The sequence below is a fragment of the Oncorhynchus tshawytscha genome, linkage group LG07 (assembly GCF_018296145.1).
Source record: "Oncorhynchus tshawytscha isolate Ot180627B linkage group LG07, Otsh_v2.0, whole genome shotgun sequence".
Lineage (NCBI taxonomy): Eukaryota > Metazoa > Chordata > Actinopteri > Salmoniformes > Salmonidae > Oncorhynchus > Oncorhynchus tshawytscha.
The window spans coordinates 27,831,343-27,853,737 of NC_056435.1; the positions used below are offsets into that span (position 1 = coordinate 27,831,343).

General features: G+C 43.4%; 1 protein-coding gene across 3 annotated transcripts in view; it reads right to left on the reverse strand.

Annotated features, from left to right (window-relative positions):
* The window catches only part of LOC112254289 (voltage-dependent calcium channel subunit alpha-2/delta-2-like), a 309,636-nt gene that overhangs the window by 196,583 nt on the left and 90,658 nt on the right, over nucleotides 1-22,395 (reverse strand). For all 3 annotated transcript variants that reach the window (XM_042324234.1, XM_042324237.1, XM_042324235.1), the window contains exon 4: nucleotides 2,880-2,939. In XM_042324234.1, the coding sequence (XP_042180168.1) occupies nucleotides 2,880-2,939 (60 nt within the window). The remainder of the gene's footprint in view (nucleotides 1-2,879; nucleotides 2,940-22,395) is intronic.

Sequence of the window (22,395 nt, forward strand, 5' to 3'; positions counted from 1 at the left end):
AGGAGACAGACCAGTACATCAGAAGACGTGGAGGAGGCCGTAGGAGGGCAACAACCCAGCAGCAGGACCGTTACCTCCGCCTTTGTGCAAGGAGGAGTAGGAGGAGCACTGCCAGAGCCCTGCAAAATGACCTCCAGCAAGCCACAAATGTGCATGTGTCTGCTCAAACGGTCAGAAGCAGACTCCATGAGGATGGTATGAGGGCCCGACGTCCACAGATGGGGGTTGTGCTTACAACCCAACACTGTGCAGGACGTTTGGCATTTGCCAGAGAACACCAAGATGGGTTCCTCCTAATGCAAGACAATGCTAGACCTCATGTGGCTGGAGTGTGTCAGCAGTTCCTGCAAGAGGAAGGCATTGATGCTATGGACTGGACCGCCCGTTCCCCAGACCTGAATCCAATTGAGCACATCTGGGACATCATGTCTCGCTCCATCCACCAATGCAGCGTTGCACCACAGACTGTCCAGGAGTTGGCAGATGCTTTAGTCCAGGTCTGGGAGGAGATCCCTCAGGAGACCATCCACCCCCTCATCAGGAGCATGCCCAGGCGTTATAGGGAGGTCATACAGGCACGTGGAGGCCACACACACTACTGAGCCTCATTTTGACTTGTTTTAAGGACATTACATCAAACTTGGATCAGCCTGTAGTGTGGTTTTCCACTTTAATTTTGAGTGTGACTCCAAATCCAGACCTCCATGGGTTGATCAATTTGATTTCCATTGATAATTTTTGTGTGATTTTGTTGTCAGCACATTCAACTATGTCAAGAAAAAATGTATTAATAAGAATATTTCATTCATTCAGATCTAGGATGTGTTATTTTAGTGTTCCCTTTATTTTTTTGAGCAGTGTATATATAGAGAGAGATATATATACATAGAGATATATATATATATATACATGTAGAGAGAGAGAGATACATAGAGAGAGATACTGTATATATACAGATACTGTATATATACAGTTATACAGTGCCTTGCGAAAGTATTCGGCCCCCTTGAACTGTGCGACCTTTTGCCACATTTCAGGCTTCAAACATAAAGATATAAAACTGTATTTTTTTGTGAAGAATCAACAACAAGTGGGACACAATCATGAAGTGGAACGACATTTATTGGATATTTCAAACTTTTTTAACAAATCAAAAACTGAAAAATTGGGCGTGCAATATTATTCAGCCCCCTTAAGTTAATACTTTGTAGCGCCACCTTTTGCTGCGATTACAGCTGTAAGTCGCTTGGGGTATGTCTCTATCAGTTTTGCACATCGAGAGACTGAATTTTTTTCCCATTCCTCCTTGCAAAACAGCTCGAGCTCAGTGAGGTTGGAGGGAGAGCATTTGTGAACAGCAGTTTTCAGTTCTTTCCACAGATTCTCGATTGGATTCAGGTCTGGACTTTGACTTGGCCATTCTAACACCTGGATATGTTTATTTTTGAACCATTCCATTGTAGATTTTGCTTTATGTTTTGGATCATTGTCTTGTTGGAAGACAAATCTCTGTCCCAGTCTCATTCTTCCAGAATGGTCCTGTATTTGGCTCCATCCATCTTCCCATCAATTTTAACCATCTTCCCTGTCCCTGCTGAAGAAAAGCAAGCCCAAACCATGATGCTGCCACCACCATGTTTGACAGTGGGGATGGTGTGTTTAGGGTGATGAGCTGTGTTGCTTTTACGCCAAACATAACGTTTTGCATTGTTGCCAAAAAGTTCAATTTTGGTTTCATCTGACCAGAGCACCTTCTTCCACATGTTTGGTGTGTCTCCCAGGTGGCTTGTGGCAAACTTTAAACAACACTTTTTATGGATATCTTTAAGAAATGGCTTTCTTCTTGCCACTCTTCCATAAAGGCCAGATTTGTGCAATATACGACTGATTGTTGTCCTATGGACAGAGTCTCCCACCTCAGCTGTAGATCTCTGCAGTTCATCCAGAGTGATCATGGGCCTCTTGGCTGCATCTCTGATCAGTCTTCTCCTTGTATGAGCTGAAAGTTTAGAGGGACGGCCAGGTCTTGGTAGATTTGCAGTGGTCTGATACTCCTTCCATTTCAATATTATCGCTTGCACAGTGCTCCTTGGGATGTTTAAAGCTTGGGAAATCTTTTTGTATCCAAATCCGGCTTTAAACTTCTTCACAACAGTATCTCGGACCTGCCTGGTGTGTTCCTTGTTCTTCATGATGCTCTCTGCGCTTTTAACGGACCTCTGAGACTATCACAGTGCAGGTGCATTTATACGGAGACTTGATTACACACAGGTGGATTGTATTTATCATCATTAGTCATTTAGGTCAACATTGGATCATTCAGAGATCCTCACTGAACTTCTGGAGAGAGTTTGCTGCACTGAAAGTAAAGGGGCTGAATAATTTTGCACGCCCAATTTTTCAGTTTTTGATTTGTTAAAAAAGTTTGAAACATCCAATAAATGTAATTCCACTTCATGATTGTGTCCCACTTGTTGTTCATTCTTCACAAAAAAATACAGTTTTATATCTTTATGTTTGAAGCCTGAAATGTGGCAAAAGGTTGCAAAGTTCAAGGGGGACGAATACTTTCGCAAGGCACTATATATACAGAGAGATGTATACAGAGAGATATATATACAGAGAGAGATATACGAGAGATATATACACAGAGATATTTATATATATACAGAGATATATATATATATATACAGAGAGCGATATACAGATATATATATATATATATATACAGAGAGAGATATACAGATATATATATATATATATATACAGAGAGATGTATATACACAGAGAGGTAGATACAGAGAGAGAGAGAGATATACAGAGAGAGAGAGAGATAGAGAGAGAGAGAGATATACAGAGAGAGAAGGTTCTGATTTTACCTTGATACCGTCCTGCCAGGGATACATTGTCTGCAGCTGCTCCGCCTCTCTGGCTAGCCTCTACACAGGAAACACACAGGAATCAGAGGTTAGGGTCAAAGGTCAATACATGGCTCTGCTGGGTCAGTGTGTAGATGTCAGAGTGTGTGTGTGTGGGAAACCGCCTTACAGAGCCAATCTGCTCTCTAGGGAAAACACTGAGTGCGCTGACTGCTGTTCATAGACTGTATAATTCAAGAGGCAGTGGCTGGTGCCAAGCTCCGCATGCTCCTCAATGGGCCTACACATTTGTCCTAACTGTCAGGGGAAATGGCATTTCTGTAAGGCGCAAGCTAAATTGGTACAATTTCAGACCATGTACTGTAGCAAATTGTGAGCTACACGTGTTGAGACTAGCTAGCGCTGTTGAAATGTGTGTTGCAAATGGAATAAGAAACCATGGTTACAACCCTGTTATTCCAGGAGGTACGGACAGTTAGCGTTTGGATTGGAGAAGGTAGGGCCATTGAATAACATGAATATGTTGAGTAATATTAAACTTTTCCAAACCCAGAGAACAAGGAATTTCTGTCAAAGGCATTTTCGTGGCTAGCTGAGTTCAGTGCAGGTTTGCTTTCTGTATTGGCATGTTTTTGGTCTTTTGGCTCCTAACTGGTTATACAACAGGTCTGACATAGTTCATTGCAAAGGGATTGTAACATGGAGTACTACTGTCTATGTGCAGAGGCTTATGGGTGACAGTATTAAGTCACCCAGTGGCAAAATAGAGTGAGGGTCTAGAGAGGTAGTCTCTTCCATGTGTTTCTGCATGGTGCCCATGCCTTAGTACTTTATTTAGGTATCCTCTCTGCTCCCACTTCAATCCCCAGCACGCCTCTAGGGGGCGATCTGGTTCCCGTCCCAGAATTATCCAACCAGCCACACAGTCCCTGGGCTCGAATATTACAAACCCTATTTAGACTCCCACTAAGAGGACTTTCATTTCTGGTACAACATCAAAGGAGCCCTATTCCCCAAGCACATCAGGAGAGGGTTTTCGTCTCCTAAAAGACAGGAAAGTCAGAAACTCTCGTTAGAGACAGAAGTGTCCTATTTTCTGCCTGGGGGTCCACCCCCTATCACTAAGACCCTCCCACTCACAGCTAGTCAGACATAAACCCTCCTACTCTCAGCAAAGAGTATCCTCCACTACCTCGTGTAGCCTTTTAAAGTATGGCATAATGGCTATGATATCACTATACCTCATTAGCAAAACATAATAACATGACTAATTATGTACCCATGTGCTTGTGTACTGAACATTGAACATTCAACACCTTAATCATCCAAATGACTATTCATTTCATACAGTCACTCCTAACGAGATGGCGAACCCCTGAAACAATGACACACACAGCAGAGCTAATTAGTCTCACGAAATGATTTCCACAAAGTGAATTAAAGGAGACTCCATCAGTTGTGTGGCCATGTGATGTTGTGTGGTGTTGTGCGGTGTGGTGTTGTGGGTGTGGTGTTGTGCATACAAAGCAAGGGTCAACCTAGCTAAAGGACATTGTTAAGAATTTACCATCCACTACAACAGTTTTCAATTACGAAAGCAACAATGGAGAGCTGCTGGCTAAACAATTACCTCCAGATTCTACACTGCTTTGAATTTGCCTGCAAATATGACTGAAGGGTTAGCCTACACGTAAAGAATAACCTTTTCTGTCACCTTTTATATGACTTTGCCTATGAGTGATTTGTGAAGCGTCCATGCCGAGCTGATGAAGACATAAAACCTTCAGAAGTTGTTTCTTTGGTTCTAAAGTGGGATCTTTCATATTTGGCTGACCATCAATGCCAAACGGTTGTAGTCTATCAATGTGTTTCTCTAACTGTGACGTCCCTTCAAGGACACAGTCATTATAGCAGAGGAGGAAAGGTCATGATGAATGAGGAAGTTAAAATTTAGTGCCCATGTCCAGGGCGCTGCATGTGAAGAATGGTTCCTCCCTTGTTCTCTGCCATTCCTTCCTGGTGATCTGTGACCTGTCCATCCCTTCATCCGTCTGACTCATTTTACTTTCAGTAGTCAATATGTCCATACAAATCTGTCCCTTGTCCCTCAGAGAATTCCATTTTCTCTCCTCCTGCGTAATCCACAGCTCTGTTTGCTCAGTACTCTGTCTCTGTCTTCATCTTCAGTACTCTGTTCCTCTGTCTTCATCACATTACTCTGTTTCTCTATCCTCATCTTCAGTACTCTGTTTCTCTGTCTTCATCACATTACTCTGTTTCTCTGTCTTCATCACATTACTCTGTTTCTCTGTCCTCATCTTCATTACTCTGTTTCTCTGTCTTCATCACACTACTGTTTCTCTGTCTTCATCTCAGTACTCTGTTTCTCTGTCTTCATCTCAGTACTCTGTTTCTCTGTCTTCATCACATTACTCTGTTTCTCTGTCTTCCTCACACTACTGTTTCTCTGTCTTCATCTCAGTACTCTGTTTCTCTGTCCTCATCTTCATTACTCTGTTTCTCTGTCTTCATAACAGTACTATGTCTCTGTCCTCATCTTCAGTACTCTGTTTCTCTGTCTTCATCACATTACTCTGTTTCTCTGTCCTCGTCTTCAGTACTCTGTTTCTCTGTCTTCATCACATTACTCTGTTTCTCTGTCTTCATCACATTACTCTGTTTCTCTGTCCTCATCTTCAATACTCTGTTTCTCTGTCTTCATCACATTACTCTGTTTCTCTGTCTTCATCACATTACTCTGTTTCTCTGTCTTCATCTCAGTACTCTGTTTCTCTGCCTTCATCACATTACTCTGTTTCTCTGTCCTCATCTTCATTACTCTGTTTCTCTGTCTTCATAACAGTACTATGTCTCTGTCCTCATCTTCAGTACTCTGTTTCTCTGTCTTCATCACATTACTCTGTTTCTCTGTCCTCGTCTTCAGTACTCTGTTTCTCTGTCTTCATCACATTACTCTGTTTCTCTGTCTTCATCACATTACTCTGTTTCTCTGTCCTCATCTTCAATACTCTGTTTCTCTGTCTTCATCACATTACTCTGTTTCTCTGTCTTCATTACATTACTCTGTTTCTCTGTCCTCATCTTCAGTACTCTGTTTCTCTGTCTTCATCACATTACTCTGTTTCTCTGTCCCCATCTTCAGTACTCTGTTTCTCTGTCTTCATCACATTACTCTGTTTCTCTGTCCTCATCTTCATTACTCTGTTTCTCTGTCTTCATCACATTACTCTGTTTCTCTGTCCTCATCTTCATTACTCTGTTTCTCTGTCTCCATAACAGTACTCTGTCTCTGTCCTCATCTTCAGTACTCTGTTTCTCTGTCTTCATAACAGTACTCTGTCTCTGTCCTCATCTTCAGTACTCTGTTTCTCTGTCTTCATCACATTACTCTGTTTCTCTGTCTTCATCACATTACTCTGTTTCTCTGTCCTCATCTTCAATACTCTGTTTTTCTGTCTTCATCACATTACTCTGTTTCTCTGTCTTCATCTCAGTACTCTGTTTCTCTGTCTTCATCTCAGTATTCTGTTTCTCTGTCTTCATCTCAGTACTCTGTTTCTCTGTCTTCATCACATTACTCTGTTTCTCTGTCTTCATCACATTACTGTTTCTCTGTCTTCATCTCAGTACTCTGTTTCTCTGTCTTCATCTCAGTATTCTGTTTCTCTGTCTTCATCTTCAGTACTCTGTTTCTCTGTCTTCATCTCAGTACTCTGTTCCTCTGTCTTCATCTCAGTATTCTGTTCCTCTGTCTTCATCACATTACTCTGTTTCTCTGTCTTCATCTCAGTACTCTGTTTCTCTGTCCTCATCTCTGTTTCTCTGTCTTCATCTCAGTACTCTGTTTCTCTGTCTTCATCTCAGTACTCTGTTTCTCTGTCTTCATCTCAGTACTCTGTTTCTCTGTCTTCATCTCAGTACTCTGTTTCTCTGTCTTCATCTCAGTACTCTATTTCTCTGTCTTCATCTCAGTACTCTGTTTCTCTCTCTTCTTCCATGTTCCTCCTCTGCCCCAGTAGGGCTCCATTTCTCTGGGCCTGTATCTCTCCTCTAGCAGCTTAATGCAGTCCCTCCCTGCTCCAAAACAGTAATGCGTCTTCCTGTGTCTTCCCTTCCTGTGTGTTGGCTCAGATGGATGGCTATACAAACAGGCCATAAATCAGACTGAGAGATGAGGGAAGGGGGGCGGCGGGGGATATCATCTATGCTGGTGGCTGGAGCCAAGCCGCTTAGTGAAACTAGTGGGATCAGCACAGCACAGTACAGCACAGGTAAGTCCAGGTCAGCCCACACAGTGCAGAGACAGACACATGGACACAGTCAAACTACTGCAACACAGCACAGTCCAACAGTGCCAATATCACTGCTTTAATGTCTCTGACACAACCACCACCTTCATCGCGTGGGACGAGTCACCGACGGCGATGCTACCAACTAAGGTCAAGCAGTATCAACACTGTGTGATGTGGAACAGCTGCAGCTGCACGTCGCCAACCCTTCACACTGTACATTATCCACTAGCTGACAGTGTTACCGTACTGTACAAGTGACCTAACATAATTCTGCCTGATGGATCATCGGTGGCGTGTATTTAATCTCTGTCTGTGATGTTACTGCGAGCCTGGCGGGTACAAGGACCGCTTTCCCTCTCTCCCTCTCTCCCCCTCTCCCTCTCTCTCTCTCTCTCTCTCTCTAATTTGTGAACCTCGCAAAAACAAAAAACGCTTTTGAAAAGCTCAGCGTGAGACGATTAGCATCTTTAATATTCAGAACTGTTCTGTTTGCTCTGTTCCAGAGGGGAGCGGTTTAATCACTCAAAGTCGTGTTATTTTTAGAGGAATGACAGCACACCAGGGACCAGCTTGTCATGCTGCGTTGAGCCAACTAAACTACACACCACACCATGGAGCCTGGCCTGCCCAGCCACCTGTCTGATTGCTGCAATGAGTTAGGGTCCTCCAGTCCAGACTTCCACCCAGCCACCTAGCCGGCCAGTGTGACATTAAAGGGCACTCAGCACAACACATTGTTGTCTGAGGTGATCATGAGAGCACTACACAATCTGTGTGAATGTGAGACTAGGCCACTCGACAGAACACACTGCGTTGATGTCTGTGATTACGGCGGCAGCGAATTGAGGCACACAACACCTGTTTATTGACCTCTCAACACTATGTCTGGATGACATACAGTAGGCTGGATATGATATAGGACCCTTAATGTAACGGGGGGCTAGCTAGTTAGCTGTGCGCCCTAGTAGCATTTCAATCGGCGTCGTCATTCCCTCTGAGACCTTAAAGTGGTTGTTTCCCTTGCCGTGGCTTTTGTGAAGTGATAGGTAACAATGCTTAGAGGGTGTCTGTTGACGATGTGTGTAGACGGTACCTGATTCAAGCCCAGGTTGGGGCTAGGAAAGGAAGGGAAGCAATAGTGTTACATTTACACTGTGCATGACTGCGAAAAGAGGTTCGATAACATCCCCAGAGTGACACCTGCAGTTAGTTAAGCCCAAGAAACGAGCTGGCTTTGACTTAACACCGTCCAAACTGAGCTTTCATAGGCTTCCTTTAAAAAAAGCTACTACCAGTTGGTCAGCAGTATTCTTCCCGTGTGTCATATCACCCAGTGTCCAGAAGAGGGCAGCTCCAGTCGCCTGGTCTGACCCGCCCAGTGGTCTGGTCTGACTGGCCCAGTGGTCTGGTCTGACTGGCCCAGTGGTCCTCCTCGGCAGAAACAGCCAGCCAGTGGAGCCTGTCAGTGAGAGCAGTCAGTCTGAGTTCTTCATTCTGTCTGTCTCTCTTCTGGCACTTGCTGGGGCCAATCACAGAAATCACTGAGTCAGAACCCACCACCACAATAACAGATGGAGGGACATTCGGCTCCAGAATTTAAAACATCTCCTCAGAACGCACGCTTACTCTCTCTCTCTCTCTCTCTCCCCATCTCCTCCCTCCGTCCTTCTCCCCCATCCTTTTATCTTCCTCTTGCTTCTGCTGTTTTGTCCTCCATCATATGCCGTACATAACCCATTCATTTCTGTCCATCTGTCTCACTTTTTCTACCTATCAGCAAGGTCTTTCCCTCCTCTAACTCATATCACTGTTCCAATCTATTCCCAGCCCACCTGAAGTGACTTTATAAAAGAATACTGTCAATCAATAAAATCAACCATTGATTCCTCTCTGAGAAGAACAGAAATGTACATGAAGGGTCCATGAATGCATCATTCTACCCTTGAAATGAACGCAAGTAGGAATGGTGGATTTTGCAAATGAAACCTCTTGAAACTGCTTTTTATCTATCTGAATATTTTCTGCACTCTGTCTGGAAACAAGATCCAATAGTGGCTGAGAACATACTATTTAAGAATAGAAACATTTTTACCGGTTTCCCCAAATACCCGAGGGAAACGGCATTACCACTACGTCATACAATTTGCTAAAATTAAGGTATTTTATATACCATTTCACATGAATTAGATTTTTTTTCTCATGTTTTTTAAACTACTTAAACTATTCTTAATTATGTGTTTTCATGACTGTCATGTTTAAATGTTTGATGATACTCAGAAACATCGATCTACAAAATCTGAATCATAATATTTGACATTATTTCAGGAATTATCTTAAGAACAAGCCAATAAGGTTCACATTATAGGGAAAATGATCAATATCGATTGTAATTTAATACACCTTTGCCTGAAAAAGATGTACCGTGATGCTAATGACTTAGCGTTGTGGTAATGACAGTGTGGTGGACATGACATTTCATATAAAATACCATTAAACATTTGAATGTCACAGTAGTACATGTTTAATTTGATTGTAGATGTAGAACAGTTAAGGTAGGGCTCTGTGCAGGCCAGTCAAGTTCTTCCACACCAATCTCGACAAACCATTTCTGTACAGACCTCGCTTTGTGCATAGGGGCATTGTCATCCTGAAAAAGGGCCTTCCCCAAAACTGTTGCCACAAAGTTGGAAGCACAGAATCGTCTAGAATTCTCCTGGCATCCGCCAAACCAAGATTCGTCCATCGGACTGCCAGATGGTAAAGCGTGTTTTATCACTCCAGAGAATGTGTTTCCACTGCTCCTGTCACGACTCCGACCGAAGGACACTCCCCTTCCCGTTCGGGTGGCGCTCGGCGGTCGTCGTCGCCGGCCTACTAGCTGCTACTGATTATTTCCTCCCCCTCCTTATGTGTTGATTGTGTGCACCTGTTTTGAGTTAGGTAGTAAGGCTGAGATGAGCAGGGACCCTGGGCATCTTTCTTTTGGTGTTTTTCAGAGTCAGTAGAAAGGCCTCTTTAGTGTCCTAAGTTTTCATAACTTCATAACTTTCATAACCTTAATTGCCACCGTCTGTAAGCTGTTAGTGTCTTAACGACCGTTCCGCAGAACAAACATGGGAAACAGTGTTTAAACCCTTTAAAATGAAGATATGTGAAGCTATTTGGATTTTTACGAATTATCTTTGAAAGACAGGGTCCTGAAAAAGGGACATTTCTTTTTTTGCTGAGTTTATGTATATAGTTTCCATTTATTTGACTCTTTTTTTAATGAATTATTTTGTAATTTTCAAGATTTGTAAGTGTAATTCATAGCAGAATGTCAAAAGTCTGGGTGTGAGACAAGACAAAAGCAGTGCAAAACAGTGAAATATTTTAGTCTACTTAATGGATGTGAAATAAAAAAAAGTCTAAATTAACATTTTATATAAAAAATCTAACCCTGAGACACAAAAGGGCCCTTATTTGCAAAATCACCCAAATAGAGCATTGACATGGACCTCACGTATGAGCACATTGTCATGTATGTTCCCCAGACAAAGCCCTATAATGAGTGCACATCCAATGTGAAGTTCTGGTCTCCGTGCTGAGCGGACAGTGATAACATGACCACACTGTTGTCTCCTCAGAGAGGCACAACAATAGGAACATCCATAATGAGGAGAAATAATTACCCTAAATCCCTGGACCCTAGTTGCTCTCCCATAAGCAGCTGGGCATTGTAGTTCCTCTGAGCTGGCTCTGAGTGAGGAAGAGAGTGGATGGGAGGAAGACCCTGTGGGTGTGGGTGGGAGACCCTGTCTTTGTTCTGTGGTCCAAAGAGGCCTGTTCTGCCGAGGCTGTGTGTGTAGTGCTATTGTAGCCCTTTGCAGAGATAATCCCTGCCTTTGTTTCCCCCTAATCCTCCCCCTTCCTACACCACAGAAATGTTAACACTTCCTTTTGCATTTCCCCACTCCTCATCACTACGTACGCAGTCCTGCTCCCGCTCTCTGTCTCTCTCAAATCTCTCTCGCTACCTGCCGTTTCCCCGGAGACCAGATCCCGTAGAGCACCATCTTTCTATAGCGGAACATCAGATTTCTATACTAGAATTGAAGCTTTACATTCTTCCGCACCAGCTTTGCACAGAGCAACACCAGCTTTCTATAGTGGTGTCTTTCTAAAAGGACACCAGAGTAGTAGCTAGCTTTCTGTTGTCAAGCACAATCTACCTTGAATGGCCAGGTTTTTAGAACAGCAGATTTCCATGGTATTAATGTGAGCTTTCTACACCAGATCACCATCATTTGAGATCCACATACTGTATAACACCAGCTTTCTGCACATACAGTCACCTCCGAAATGATTGGCACCCTTGATTAAGATGAGCAAAAAAGACTTGTATAAAATAAATAATACAAATACTGACCCATATTATATGCTTAAATGTAAAATTATATTATGTTATGCTAATAAAATTGCTCAAAGAAAGAGATTTTGTTCAACAGGTAATCCAATTTTTGTTTCAAAACTCTGGCACTCTCCCCTTGTGAGGATAACGGCACTGAGTAATTTTATCTTACGTTTCATGAGATTGGAGACACACATTGGGAGGGATCTGAGACCATTCCTCCATACAGAATCTTTCCAGATCCTTGATATCCTTTGTTTGTGCTTATGTACTGCCCTCTTCAATTTAAACCACAGGTTTTCAATGGGGTTCACGTCCATAGACAGATGGCCGTTGTAAAATGTTGATTCTGTGGTCAATTAAGAATTGTGTTGTTTATTTTGATGTATGCTTGGGGTTATTGTCTTGATGGAAGATCTACTTGTGGCCAAGTTTCAGGTTTTTGGCAAAAATATCCTGGTACTGGGTAAAGTTCATGATGCCATTAACCTTAACAAGGGCCCCGGGGCCAGTGGAAGCAAAATAGCTAACATCAAAAATCCATCACCATATTTTACAGTAGGTATGAGTTACTTTTCTGCATATGCATCTTAATTATAATTATTATATATATATATATATATATATTTAAATATATTTGTTTAGGGGATAGATCAGCTCTAATAGTGCAGATAGATTGTTGCTTCCATCAATGTAATTGTCTGCCTAATTTCCAATCCCCCATATATTTTGTTGTAAATATATATATACATATCCCTTTAAAATATATTTTCTTTGAATATTCTTTCATTAACATCTTAATTTCGGCCATGCCATAAGGGTGGTAATCAACTAGTCTGGCCTTGTGCAAAGCAGTTGGGATTTTCCTCACATTCCCCCTCCAGGATGAATCCACCACCTGCAGCTATCTCCTAAAACACACCAGCATTTCCTGCCAGGCCACAAGGGTATTAGGAGATGTAGTCTTGTTCCATGTGAGATGTAGTTCCTAAAGAACACACATTTTACTCATTAATAAACCACAAAGCTTTTGGAACTAAGCGACAGAATCAACACACTGTTTCACAAAGTCCTCCAAGAATGGGTCATTGTGGTCCTAATTATCATTAAATATCGCAACCACAGGCTGGAATTGTCTGCAAATTCAATTAAATGTCCGTGGGGTAAATATCAAAAACAACACTATTAATATCAATGAATGGTACAGTGTCCTTCCTAACCTAGCTCAAATGCATGCACACGCACATGGAGGCACGCACACACACATGCATGCATGGGCATACACACACACACACACACACACACACACACACACACACACATACACACACACACCCAACAGACTACTACAATGCACTGAACCCCATACGTTTGTTTTTAAATTAAATAAATAATCAAATTAAATAAAAGACGTTCCTCAGCAAGAAAACCACAAAGTGTCACTCAAACAGAAAGGGGAACTAACAAAAGAGTCACTGACAAAAAAGCTAAATGAAACTGGTGGGGTTTTAGGAGAGTTTCTGAAAGACACTCATGGGGGTGTCCACTGAACATTTTTTTCTTTTTTCTTTAACTAGGCAAGTCAGTGAAAGAACATATTCTTATTTTCAATGGCGGCCTAGGAACAGTGGGTTAACTGCCTGTTCAGGGGCAGAACGACAGATTTGTACCTTGTCAGCTCGGGGATTTGAACTTGCAACCTTCCGGTTACTAGCCCAACTAGGCTACCCTGCCGCCCCAACATTGACTGGCAACAACAACTGGGAACTAAAAGACACCCACTGTGACCGACCACTAAATTTGCCCAACAAGAGGCAAACGAAAGAAAAACCCACACCAAACCTAAAGGAAGCAAACTTCAACCTGAACCTCAACACCATGTCACTCTCACATCAGCGATAGGTGGATGGGTGGGCTTATAATACTCTGCTCTATTTGACAGTATAGTACCAGACAAGCCCAAACTGCTACCCACAGCCTAGTTCCCTGTCACTGGCATCATAGCGAGAGAGCCCAAGGGCACCATTTTAAAACGAGTTCCAGATATGGTTGTTGTTGTTTTCCACCCGGTCCAGCAGGTTGCTGTGTGTGTATCGACCTTGCAGGTGACGGGGACAGAGCGAGAGATAGCGAGAGAGAGAAAGAGATGGGGAGGGTGAGAGAGAGAGAGAGAAAGAGATGGGGAGGGTGAGAGAGAGAGAGAGAGAGAGAGATGGGGAGGGAGAGAGAGAGAGAGAGAGAGAGAGAGAGAGAGAAATAGAGAGAGAGAGAGAGGGGGGAGAGAGAGAGATAGAGAAATAGAGAGAGAGAGAGAGAGGGAGAGAGAGAGATGGGGAGGGAGAGAGAGAATGTACCTACTGCCTTGCTAGAACACGTCTGGTAAAAAGCCTCTGACATTACAACACAAAGGAGGCATGAGGCTGCTCTTTTTGTCTGTTCTACATTTGTTAGCAGGTCTGCTGAGTATCTAGTTGACCTGCTTGTTTAGTTTCCTGCTGGCACCTGATCAGCTCTGCTTCTAGCATCTGCGGCGACGTGAACAAAGAGACGGTGCCACACAACTTGACGGGAACGGAAATATAGAGCAAGAACACGGGCTGACATCTCCCTCCATCTTCTACCTCTCCTATTTGGACATAGACACACAGGCACACAATAGCAAAGCACACAGGCTTTACAAACACAAAATAGCAGCGCGTGCACAGACTTTGTACACACACATACAAACATAAACACACAATAGGAAAGAACAAAGTATTGTACAAGCCCGGAAACACACAACTCCACCCCCTCCATATACACACATGCACGCATGAAATGGTAGACAATGATACTGGTTGAAAACCCCCACAGTTCTTGTATGGGAGCCCATGCGTGGGTGAAAGAGGACATTGTGACTGAACACACAGTGTGACACTCTAGCCCACGTTATACCTGGTGCTAACATGCGTCCTTTGTCCCGATCTTATCCGCATTTTGATTGTGCCCACACTTCCAGACAGGTGTAGACGATTATAAGACACATTGTGGTCTGATTGTGATCAGAGGAAGTGAGGGAGTACAGGGCGTAGCATGTCTCTCAAGGAGGCTAAAAAGAGATTTTGGCTTGGAAAAGTTGAATATTTTCAGAAGGAGTCGGTAATTAGTTCAGTGAGGAGGATTGGAGGGAAAAAGAAAAAGTTTAAAAAGACAGGGAGGCAGAGGATGGATTTGAATCTGTTGAAGCACTGACAAGGGAGAGGGTACAGTGCCTTCGGAAAGTAATCAGACCCCTTGACTTTTCCGACATTTTGTTACAGCCTTATTCTAAAATTGATTAAATCGTTTTTTCCCCTCATCAATCTACACACAATACCCCATAATGACAAAGGAAAAACATGTTACCAGACTATATATTTTTTTTAAACACTGAAATATCACATTTACATGAAAGTATTCAGACTCTGTACTCAGTACTTTGTTGAAGCACATTTGGCAGCGATTACAGCCTCGAGTCTTCTTGGGTATGACGCTACAAGCTTGGCTCACCTATTTTTGGGTAGTTTCTCCCATTCTTCTCTGCAGATCCTCTCAAGCTCTGTCAGGTTGGATGTGGAGCATTGACGCACAGCTATTTTCAGGTCTCTCTAAAGACATTTGATCAGGATCAAGTCCTGGCTCTGGCTGGGCCACTCAAGGACATTCAGAGACTTGTCCCAAAGCCACTCCTGCGTTGTCTTGGCTGTGTGCTTACAGCCGTTGTCCTGTTGGAAGATGAACCTTCGCCCCAGTCTGAGGTACTGAGCGCTCTAGAGCAGGTTTTCATCAAGGATCTCTCTGTACTTTGATCTGTTCATCTTTGCCTCGATCCTGACTAGTCTCCCAGTCCTGCTGCTGAAAAACATCCCCACAGCATGATGCTGCCTGTTTCACCGTAAGGATGGTGCCAGGTTTCCTCCAGATGTGACGCTTGGCATTCAGGTCTGAGAGTCTTTAGGTGCCTTTTGTCAAACTCCAAGCTGGCTGTCATGTGCCTTTTACTGAGGAGTGGCTTCCGTTTGGCCACTCTACCATAAAGGCCTGATTGGTGGAGTGCTGCAGAGATAGTTGTCCTTCTGGAAGGTTCTCCCACCTCCACAGAAGAACTGTGTCAGAGTGACCATCAGGTTCTTGGTCACCTCCCTGACCAAGGCCCTTCTCCCCCGATTGTTCAGTTTGGCCAGGTCTAGGAAGAGTCTTGGTGGTTCCATACGTCTTCCATTTAAGAATGATGGAGGTTCTTGGGGACCTTCAATGCTACAAAATGTTTTTGGTATCCTTCCCCAAAGCTTTGCCTTGACGTAATCCTGTCTCAGAGCTCTACGGACAATTCCTTCGATCTCATGGCTTGAGTTTTGCTCTGACATGCACTGTCAACTGTGGGACCTTACAGTGCCTTGCAAAAGTATGCACCTCCCATGCCGTTTTTCCTATTTTGTTGCATTACAACCTGTAACTTAAATGGATGTTCATTTGGATTTCATGTAATGGACATACACAAAATAGTCCAAATTGGTGAAGTGAAATGAAAAAAAGAACTTGTTTTAAAAAATTCGAAACAATAAACAACTGAAAAGTGGTGCATGCATATGTATTCACCCCCTTTGACATGAAGCCCCTAAATAAGATCTGGTGCAACCAATTACCTTCAGAAGTCACATAATTAGTTATATAAAGTCCACCTGTGTGCAATCTAATTGTCCCATGATCTGTCACATGATCTCAGTATATATACACCTGTTCTGAAAGGCCCCAGAGTCTGAAACACCACTAAGTAAGGGGCACCACCAAGCAATCGGCACCATGAAGACCAAAGAGCTCTCCAAACAGGTCAGGGACAAAGTTGTGGAGAAGTACAGATCAGGGTTGGGTTATAAAAAAATATCCAAAACTTTGAACTTCCCACAGAGCACCATTAAATCTATTGTAAAAATGTTTTTAAAGAATATTACACCACAACAAACCTGCCAAGAGAGGGCCGTCCACCAAAACTCACGGACCAGACAAGGAGAGCATTAATCAGAGAGGCAACAGAGAGACCAAAGATAACCCAGAAGGAGCTGCAAAGCTCCACAGTGGAGATTGGAGTATCTGTTCATAGGACCCCTTTAAGCCGTACACTCCACAGAGCTGGGCTTTACGAAAGTGGCCAGAAAAAATGCCAATGCTTAAAGAAAAAAGTAAGCAAACACGTTTGGTGTTACCAAAAGGCATGTGGGAGACTCCCCAAACATATGGAAGAAGGTACTCTGGTCAGATGAGACTAAAATTGAGCTTTTTGGCCATCAAGGAAAATGCTATGTCTGGCACAAACCTAACACCTCTCATCATCCCGAGAACACCATCCCCACAGTGAAGCATGGTGGTGACAGCATCATGCTGTGGGAATGTTTTTCATCGGCAGGGACTGGGAAACTGGTCAGAATTGAAGGAATTATGGATGGTGCTAAATACAGGGAAATTATTGAGGGAAACCTGTTTCAGTCTTCCAGAGATTTGAGACTGGGACAGAGGTTCACCTTCCAGCAGGACAATGACCCTAAGCATACTGCTAAAGCAACACTCGAGTGGTTTAAGGGGAAACATTTAAATGTCTTGGAATAGCCTAGTCAAAGCACAGACCTCAATCCAATTGAGAATCTATGGTATGACCAAAAGATTGCTGTACACCAGCAGGAACCAATCCAACTTGAAGGGGCTGGAGCAGTTTTGCCTTGAAGAATGGGCAAAAATCCCAGTATAGATGTGCCAAGCTTATAGAGACATATCCCAAGAGACTTGCAGCTGTAATTGCTGCAAATGTTGGCTCTACAAAGTATTGACTTTGGGGGGTGAATAGTTATGCACGCTCAAGTTTTCAGTTTATTGTCTTATTTCTTGTTTGTTTCACAATAAAAATTATACAAACCCCCCAAAAATCTATTTTAATTCCAGGTTGTAAGGCAACAAAATAGGAAAAATGCTAAGGGGGTGAATACTTTTGAAAGGCACTATATATAGACAGGCGTGTTTCTTTACAAATCATGTCCAATTAATTCAATTTACCACAGGGGGACTCCAATCAATTTGTAGAAACATCTCAAGGATGATCAATGGAAACAGGTGGCACCTGAGCTCAATTTCGGGTCTGAATCCTTATGTAAATAAGTTATTTCTATTTTTCCTTTTCTATAAATTAGCAAATATTTCGAACAACCTGTTTTTCGCTTTGTCATTACCTGGTATTGTGTGTAGATTACTGAGGAATTTGGTGTTAAACTGAAACAGAGTGAGCCGGACACCAGCTCAAGTTCTGGAGGTGAAATGGAAGGGGTAGAAAGTGTTGTGAGGAGCTCAGAGCCCAAGCCTTGCATTGATGGACATGATAAAGATGCATTTAGTCCAGTGGGAGTGAGATTTTTGAAGAGCGTTGAAACAGGCCTTTTGGCTGATCCACGGGTGGTTTCAGGTTGGGTGGAAAATATGGTGGGTGCTGTTGAGTTGGTGAAGGTAACCCGAGGAGGACTTGTGATGTTTGTTTGTGTTTCTTCAGATCAGTGGGAGCAGGCGCTTAGGTACAGGGCACTATTGAAGGGAGTGATTTCTGGGGTAGCGTTTCAGTGCGTCCTCCTGCAACACACCTTGTAAGCTGCTGCAGCATTCTGTGGCACATTATCTATTTGTCAGCCATTTTTTGGTTAATGCAAGTTATTGCTAATTTGACTACCAAAGGGCATCTTTGAGAAACATTTCATAGTCTTGCAGGCACACGGGAGACCGGGGTTCAATTCCCCAACGGGGAGGAAGGAGTAGGCTCTCCTTGTAAATAATAATTTGTTCTTAACTGATTCCATATGTGTTATTTCATAGTTGTGCTGTCTTCACTATTATTATACAATGTAGATAATAGTAAAAATATAGAAAAATCCTGGAATGAGTAGGTGTGTCCAAACTTTTGACTGGTACTTGCTTAGTTAATTTGATTAATATTATGGTGTTTCTCTTCCATGAAAAACAAAAAAAACTCTCTGGATAGATTCAGACCGTATCGCGCTCAGAGCGCACACTGGACATTCGGGCCGGGGAGTAGGGTTGATTTGAGCATTCTGACCATACAATGGTAGTCAAGCACCCAAGCTAACGTTGGCTAGCTTGCTAGCTACTTCCAGACACAAATGAGGCCATTCTGACCATTTTACTCGCCCTAGCAGAGCTGGTTAGACATTTTTCGTGTTAACCAGGGCATTGGTGACTGGAACTGTGCTGCTGGAAACAATTTAATTATGTTTACTAACACCGGCCATATTCAAAGGGTGTTGAGCGTAAATTCATTATTCCGCGCTCTGGTACACTCAGACGAGAGTGCTCTGTAATAGAAGTAGATAGCCAGAGCAAATTTACGAAAGCACCCGAATGTCCAATGAGAAAGCACAACATCTATACCATTCAGCTAGGCTAAGAATGGCGGGAATAATCAAGTCAATAAATGTTGGGTAGCTAGATTGCCTATAGTTCATATACTGTCAGGTGGAGCAATTTCAGTTGAAAATTCCTGGTGTTTGTGATGACCACTGTTTGCTGCCGATGCAGATCCAGTGGGGAGCTTGATGAAATTGAGGTTACACAGTCTGTTCTTTAGAGTTTGGATTCTTTACCTGACAAAGTAATGTTGGGATATATGATTTATGCTGTTAGAGCTTTTGTGCCGAATACACTGCGGTGTTCTAGGTGTCACATTTATGGTTCATGTAGCAGCAGTGTCTAGGAGGGAGATTCCAAGATATGGGAAGTGTGCAGGACGACATGGGACAGAGGAATATGTAGTTTCGGTGGAAAAAAAGCTGCGTGTGTGTCAACTGCAGGGGTGCCCATGTTGCTGGGGATTGGAGGTGTCCGGTGTGAGAGGGGCAGGTTGAGGTGGCCAGGGTCAGAGTAGTGCAGAAGATGTCGTATGCTGAGGCAGTGAAGAAAGTAAAGGAGGGTGGATCAAAGGTGAGGGATTCTGAGAGGATCTGTGCCAGAACAGACGGATAGGCCGATGGGTGATATATGTTTAAGTAAGGTTGGATTCTTTGCGTTCATTGCCATGGCTATCAACTGTGCCTCTGAGTTGGAACGCAAGTCGTAGAAAGTAGATGTTGCGGTGGCTGCTGCAGAGAAGTACTTGGGGGTATGAGATTTGCAACTTCAGAAGAGTTACAGGGTGTGTTGAGTGATCCTACCCCAGGTCGTTGGCCTGGGGTAGGATCAGATAGAGTCAAAGTAGTGGAATAAGGTGGTGGGTTTTACTAAGTGTAGGGTTAGTTGGTAGGGTAATAAAAATGTATTAGATTATAAAAAATGAAATCCCCTTTTCCCATTTTGTATCACAATGTGTAATGGATTTATACTATAGTTCAGTTTGGGGCTGTAATGCAACATATTGGATGCCAACCCCTGTTAAACTCCAGGAAGAAGAAGAGGATTGTCATCACATCCTCCTGACCACCATTGCTGTCAAATAATTTGCAAACAAGGAGGGACCAGGAAATGTGGTCATAATGCAGACACAGCGGACGGATAAGAGACACATTTTCATACCATGTGCAGGCATATTTCGGGAGCATTTTGACGCAATCGGAATGTGGACAGGATCAGGACAAAGGCTAACGCATGTTAGCGCAAGGTATAAACGAGGCTTCTATCCAAGAGCCTATCCAAATGACAATCTCTTTGAAAAAAATATATAAACTACTGAAACCAAGAGATAAAAATAACTGATATTGCAACAAGTGAAGGGAATGGTGAAACATACCTAATGGAATTACAGTTAACGAAAATTGTTACGCTTAATCCAATATCAACTAATGTATAGAATTTATACACAAGAAAAAACTCACAGAGTCACGTCTTAAGTGTAAAGCAAAAAAAACAACTCAATAATCCCATGACTTCTGAGAATGCTATAAAATCCAAAATTTATGAGGGTGCAGGGAGATACCCGATGGGTTGGACAATACATTTCTCGTCAATCATCTTGAAAAAAACGTATACCTCAACTGGAAATCAACCAATCCTCCATTGTTAACACAATGGAAAGGTCAAGTGTTCTATTATCTAAATGATGAAAGTGCTTTGAGTGACGGAGAGAAACAAAATGGTGCAGTTTTGAGGATGTGGTGGAGAGTGACGTGGGCCCTGGAGATGGGGGGGTGTGAGCATGTGGGATCTGGGCTGGTGTGATGTCATTGATGTTTGTGTGTGTCTTGTATGCTGTCATTTGTGACTATGTTTTGTATCGCAATATGCTTTTGTTGCAAAAAAAATAAATGAACAAGGCTTCTGTCTCAATCACCTCTGCTCACATAGGCAAGTATTGCACCCCCATGCACCCCACAAAGACATGTTCACACACTCTTCACACAAACTCAGCACCAGAGCAGGGGTTCCCAAACTTTTTCACTAGTGCCCCCCTTCCAGCATCGGAGAAACACGCAATCAATTATACACGTGTGTATTCCCTGTACCCATAATACAAAGCGTGGTTGCTAACGGAAAGCCTTCCAACCCCTCCCCCCACAGTTTGATAACCACAGATCTAGAGGGATGAAAGCGAGAAAACAGGCAGTAGCTTGCTTTAATGTAGAGCCACCCGACGTTATCTCAGTCCATCAGCGTAGCACCCCCCCCTCCTCTCACCTCCCCTCAGCATCGTCTGCAGCTCAAGGGCAAACGGTTTATTTTTGCCACCCATTCTGTGCCCTTTACCTCAATCATCCTCCGTGTTGCCTTAGATTTCTGATAGGATAATGAAATGGTTACATATTCAACTGAAGGTCATGAGGCGTTACGGACCAGAGATATATCACGATGTCTTGTACCTATTTTATTTTCATTCAAATTCTGAATGGAAGGGAAAGGTGTATGCGTGTATGCTGTCTGACAGAGCCATTGTGTGCGAGCCAGAGACCACTGACAGCGGCTGCTGTTTGACAAAGTGTATACAGTGACAGTGTGTGTCCACCCGGGCTATTGTTTGAGATGTTCGCGCACACACTAAACTCCGCACACACGAAGGCACGGGGGGTCTGCGCACACACACCACAGATGCATTGCCAGTGGGTATGTGCACACACACACACACACACACACACACACACACACACACACACAGTGTCTCCCAGCAGACGAACGAGACCCCAACAACATGCAGACGCAGCCCCTCTCAAAGCAATTACACCAGATTGAAACCAAATTAAATTTGAAGCCTTGAGCAACGCGAGCGAGTGTGTGTCTATGACAGATATGAAAGGGGAAAGAGGGGCATGCTGCGGGTGCAAGGGTGGAGGGGATGATGGCGAGAACGACAGGTGTGGGTCGCCGAGGTAGAGAGGGGCCCCCGAGTGGCGCAGTGGTTTAAGGCACTGCATCTCAGTTGTAGAGGCATCACTACAGACCCCGATTCAATCCTGGGCTGATTGGGAGTCCCATAGGGCGGCGCACAATTGGCCCAGCGACGTCCTGGTCCGGGTTAGGGCTTGGCCGGTGTAGGCCGTCATTGTAAATAAGCAATTGTTCTTAACTGACTTGCCTAGTTAAATAAAGGTTAAATAAAATAAAATAAAAAGAGAGGGGTGTGTGTGGACTGGAGGAGGGAACAGATGTTGAGTAGAGAGGTAGGAAAAGGAAGACAGGTACAGTTACAGGCATGAGGTACCGAACAGGAAAATGCTTCCTCCTTCAAACCCAGCCAGTTAACGTATAGGCACTCCCAGAACTACCCACCTATCACAAACAGAGCACATATAACAGTACTGCACTTTATCTCAGCTCCCAG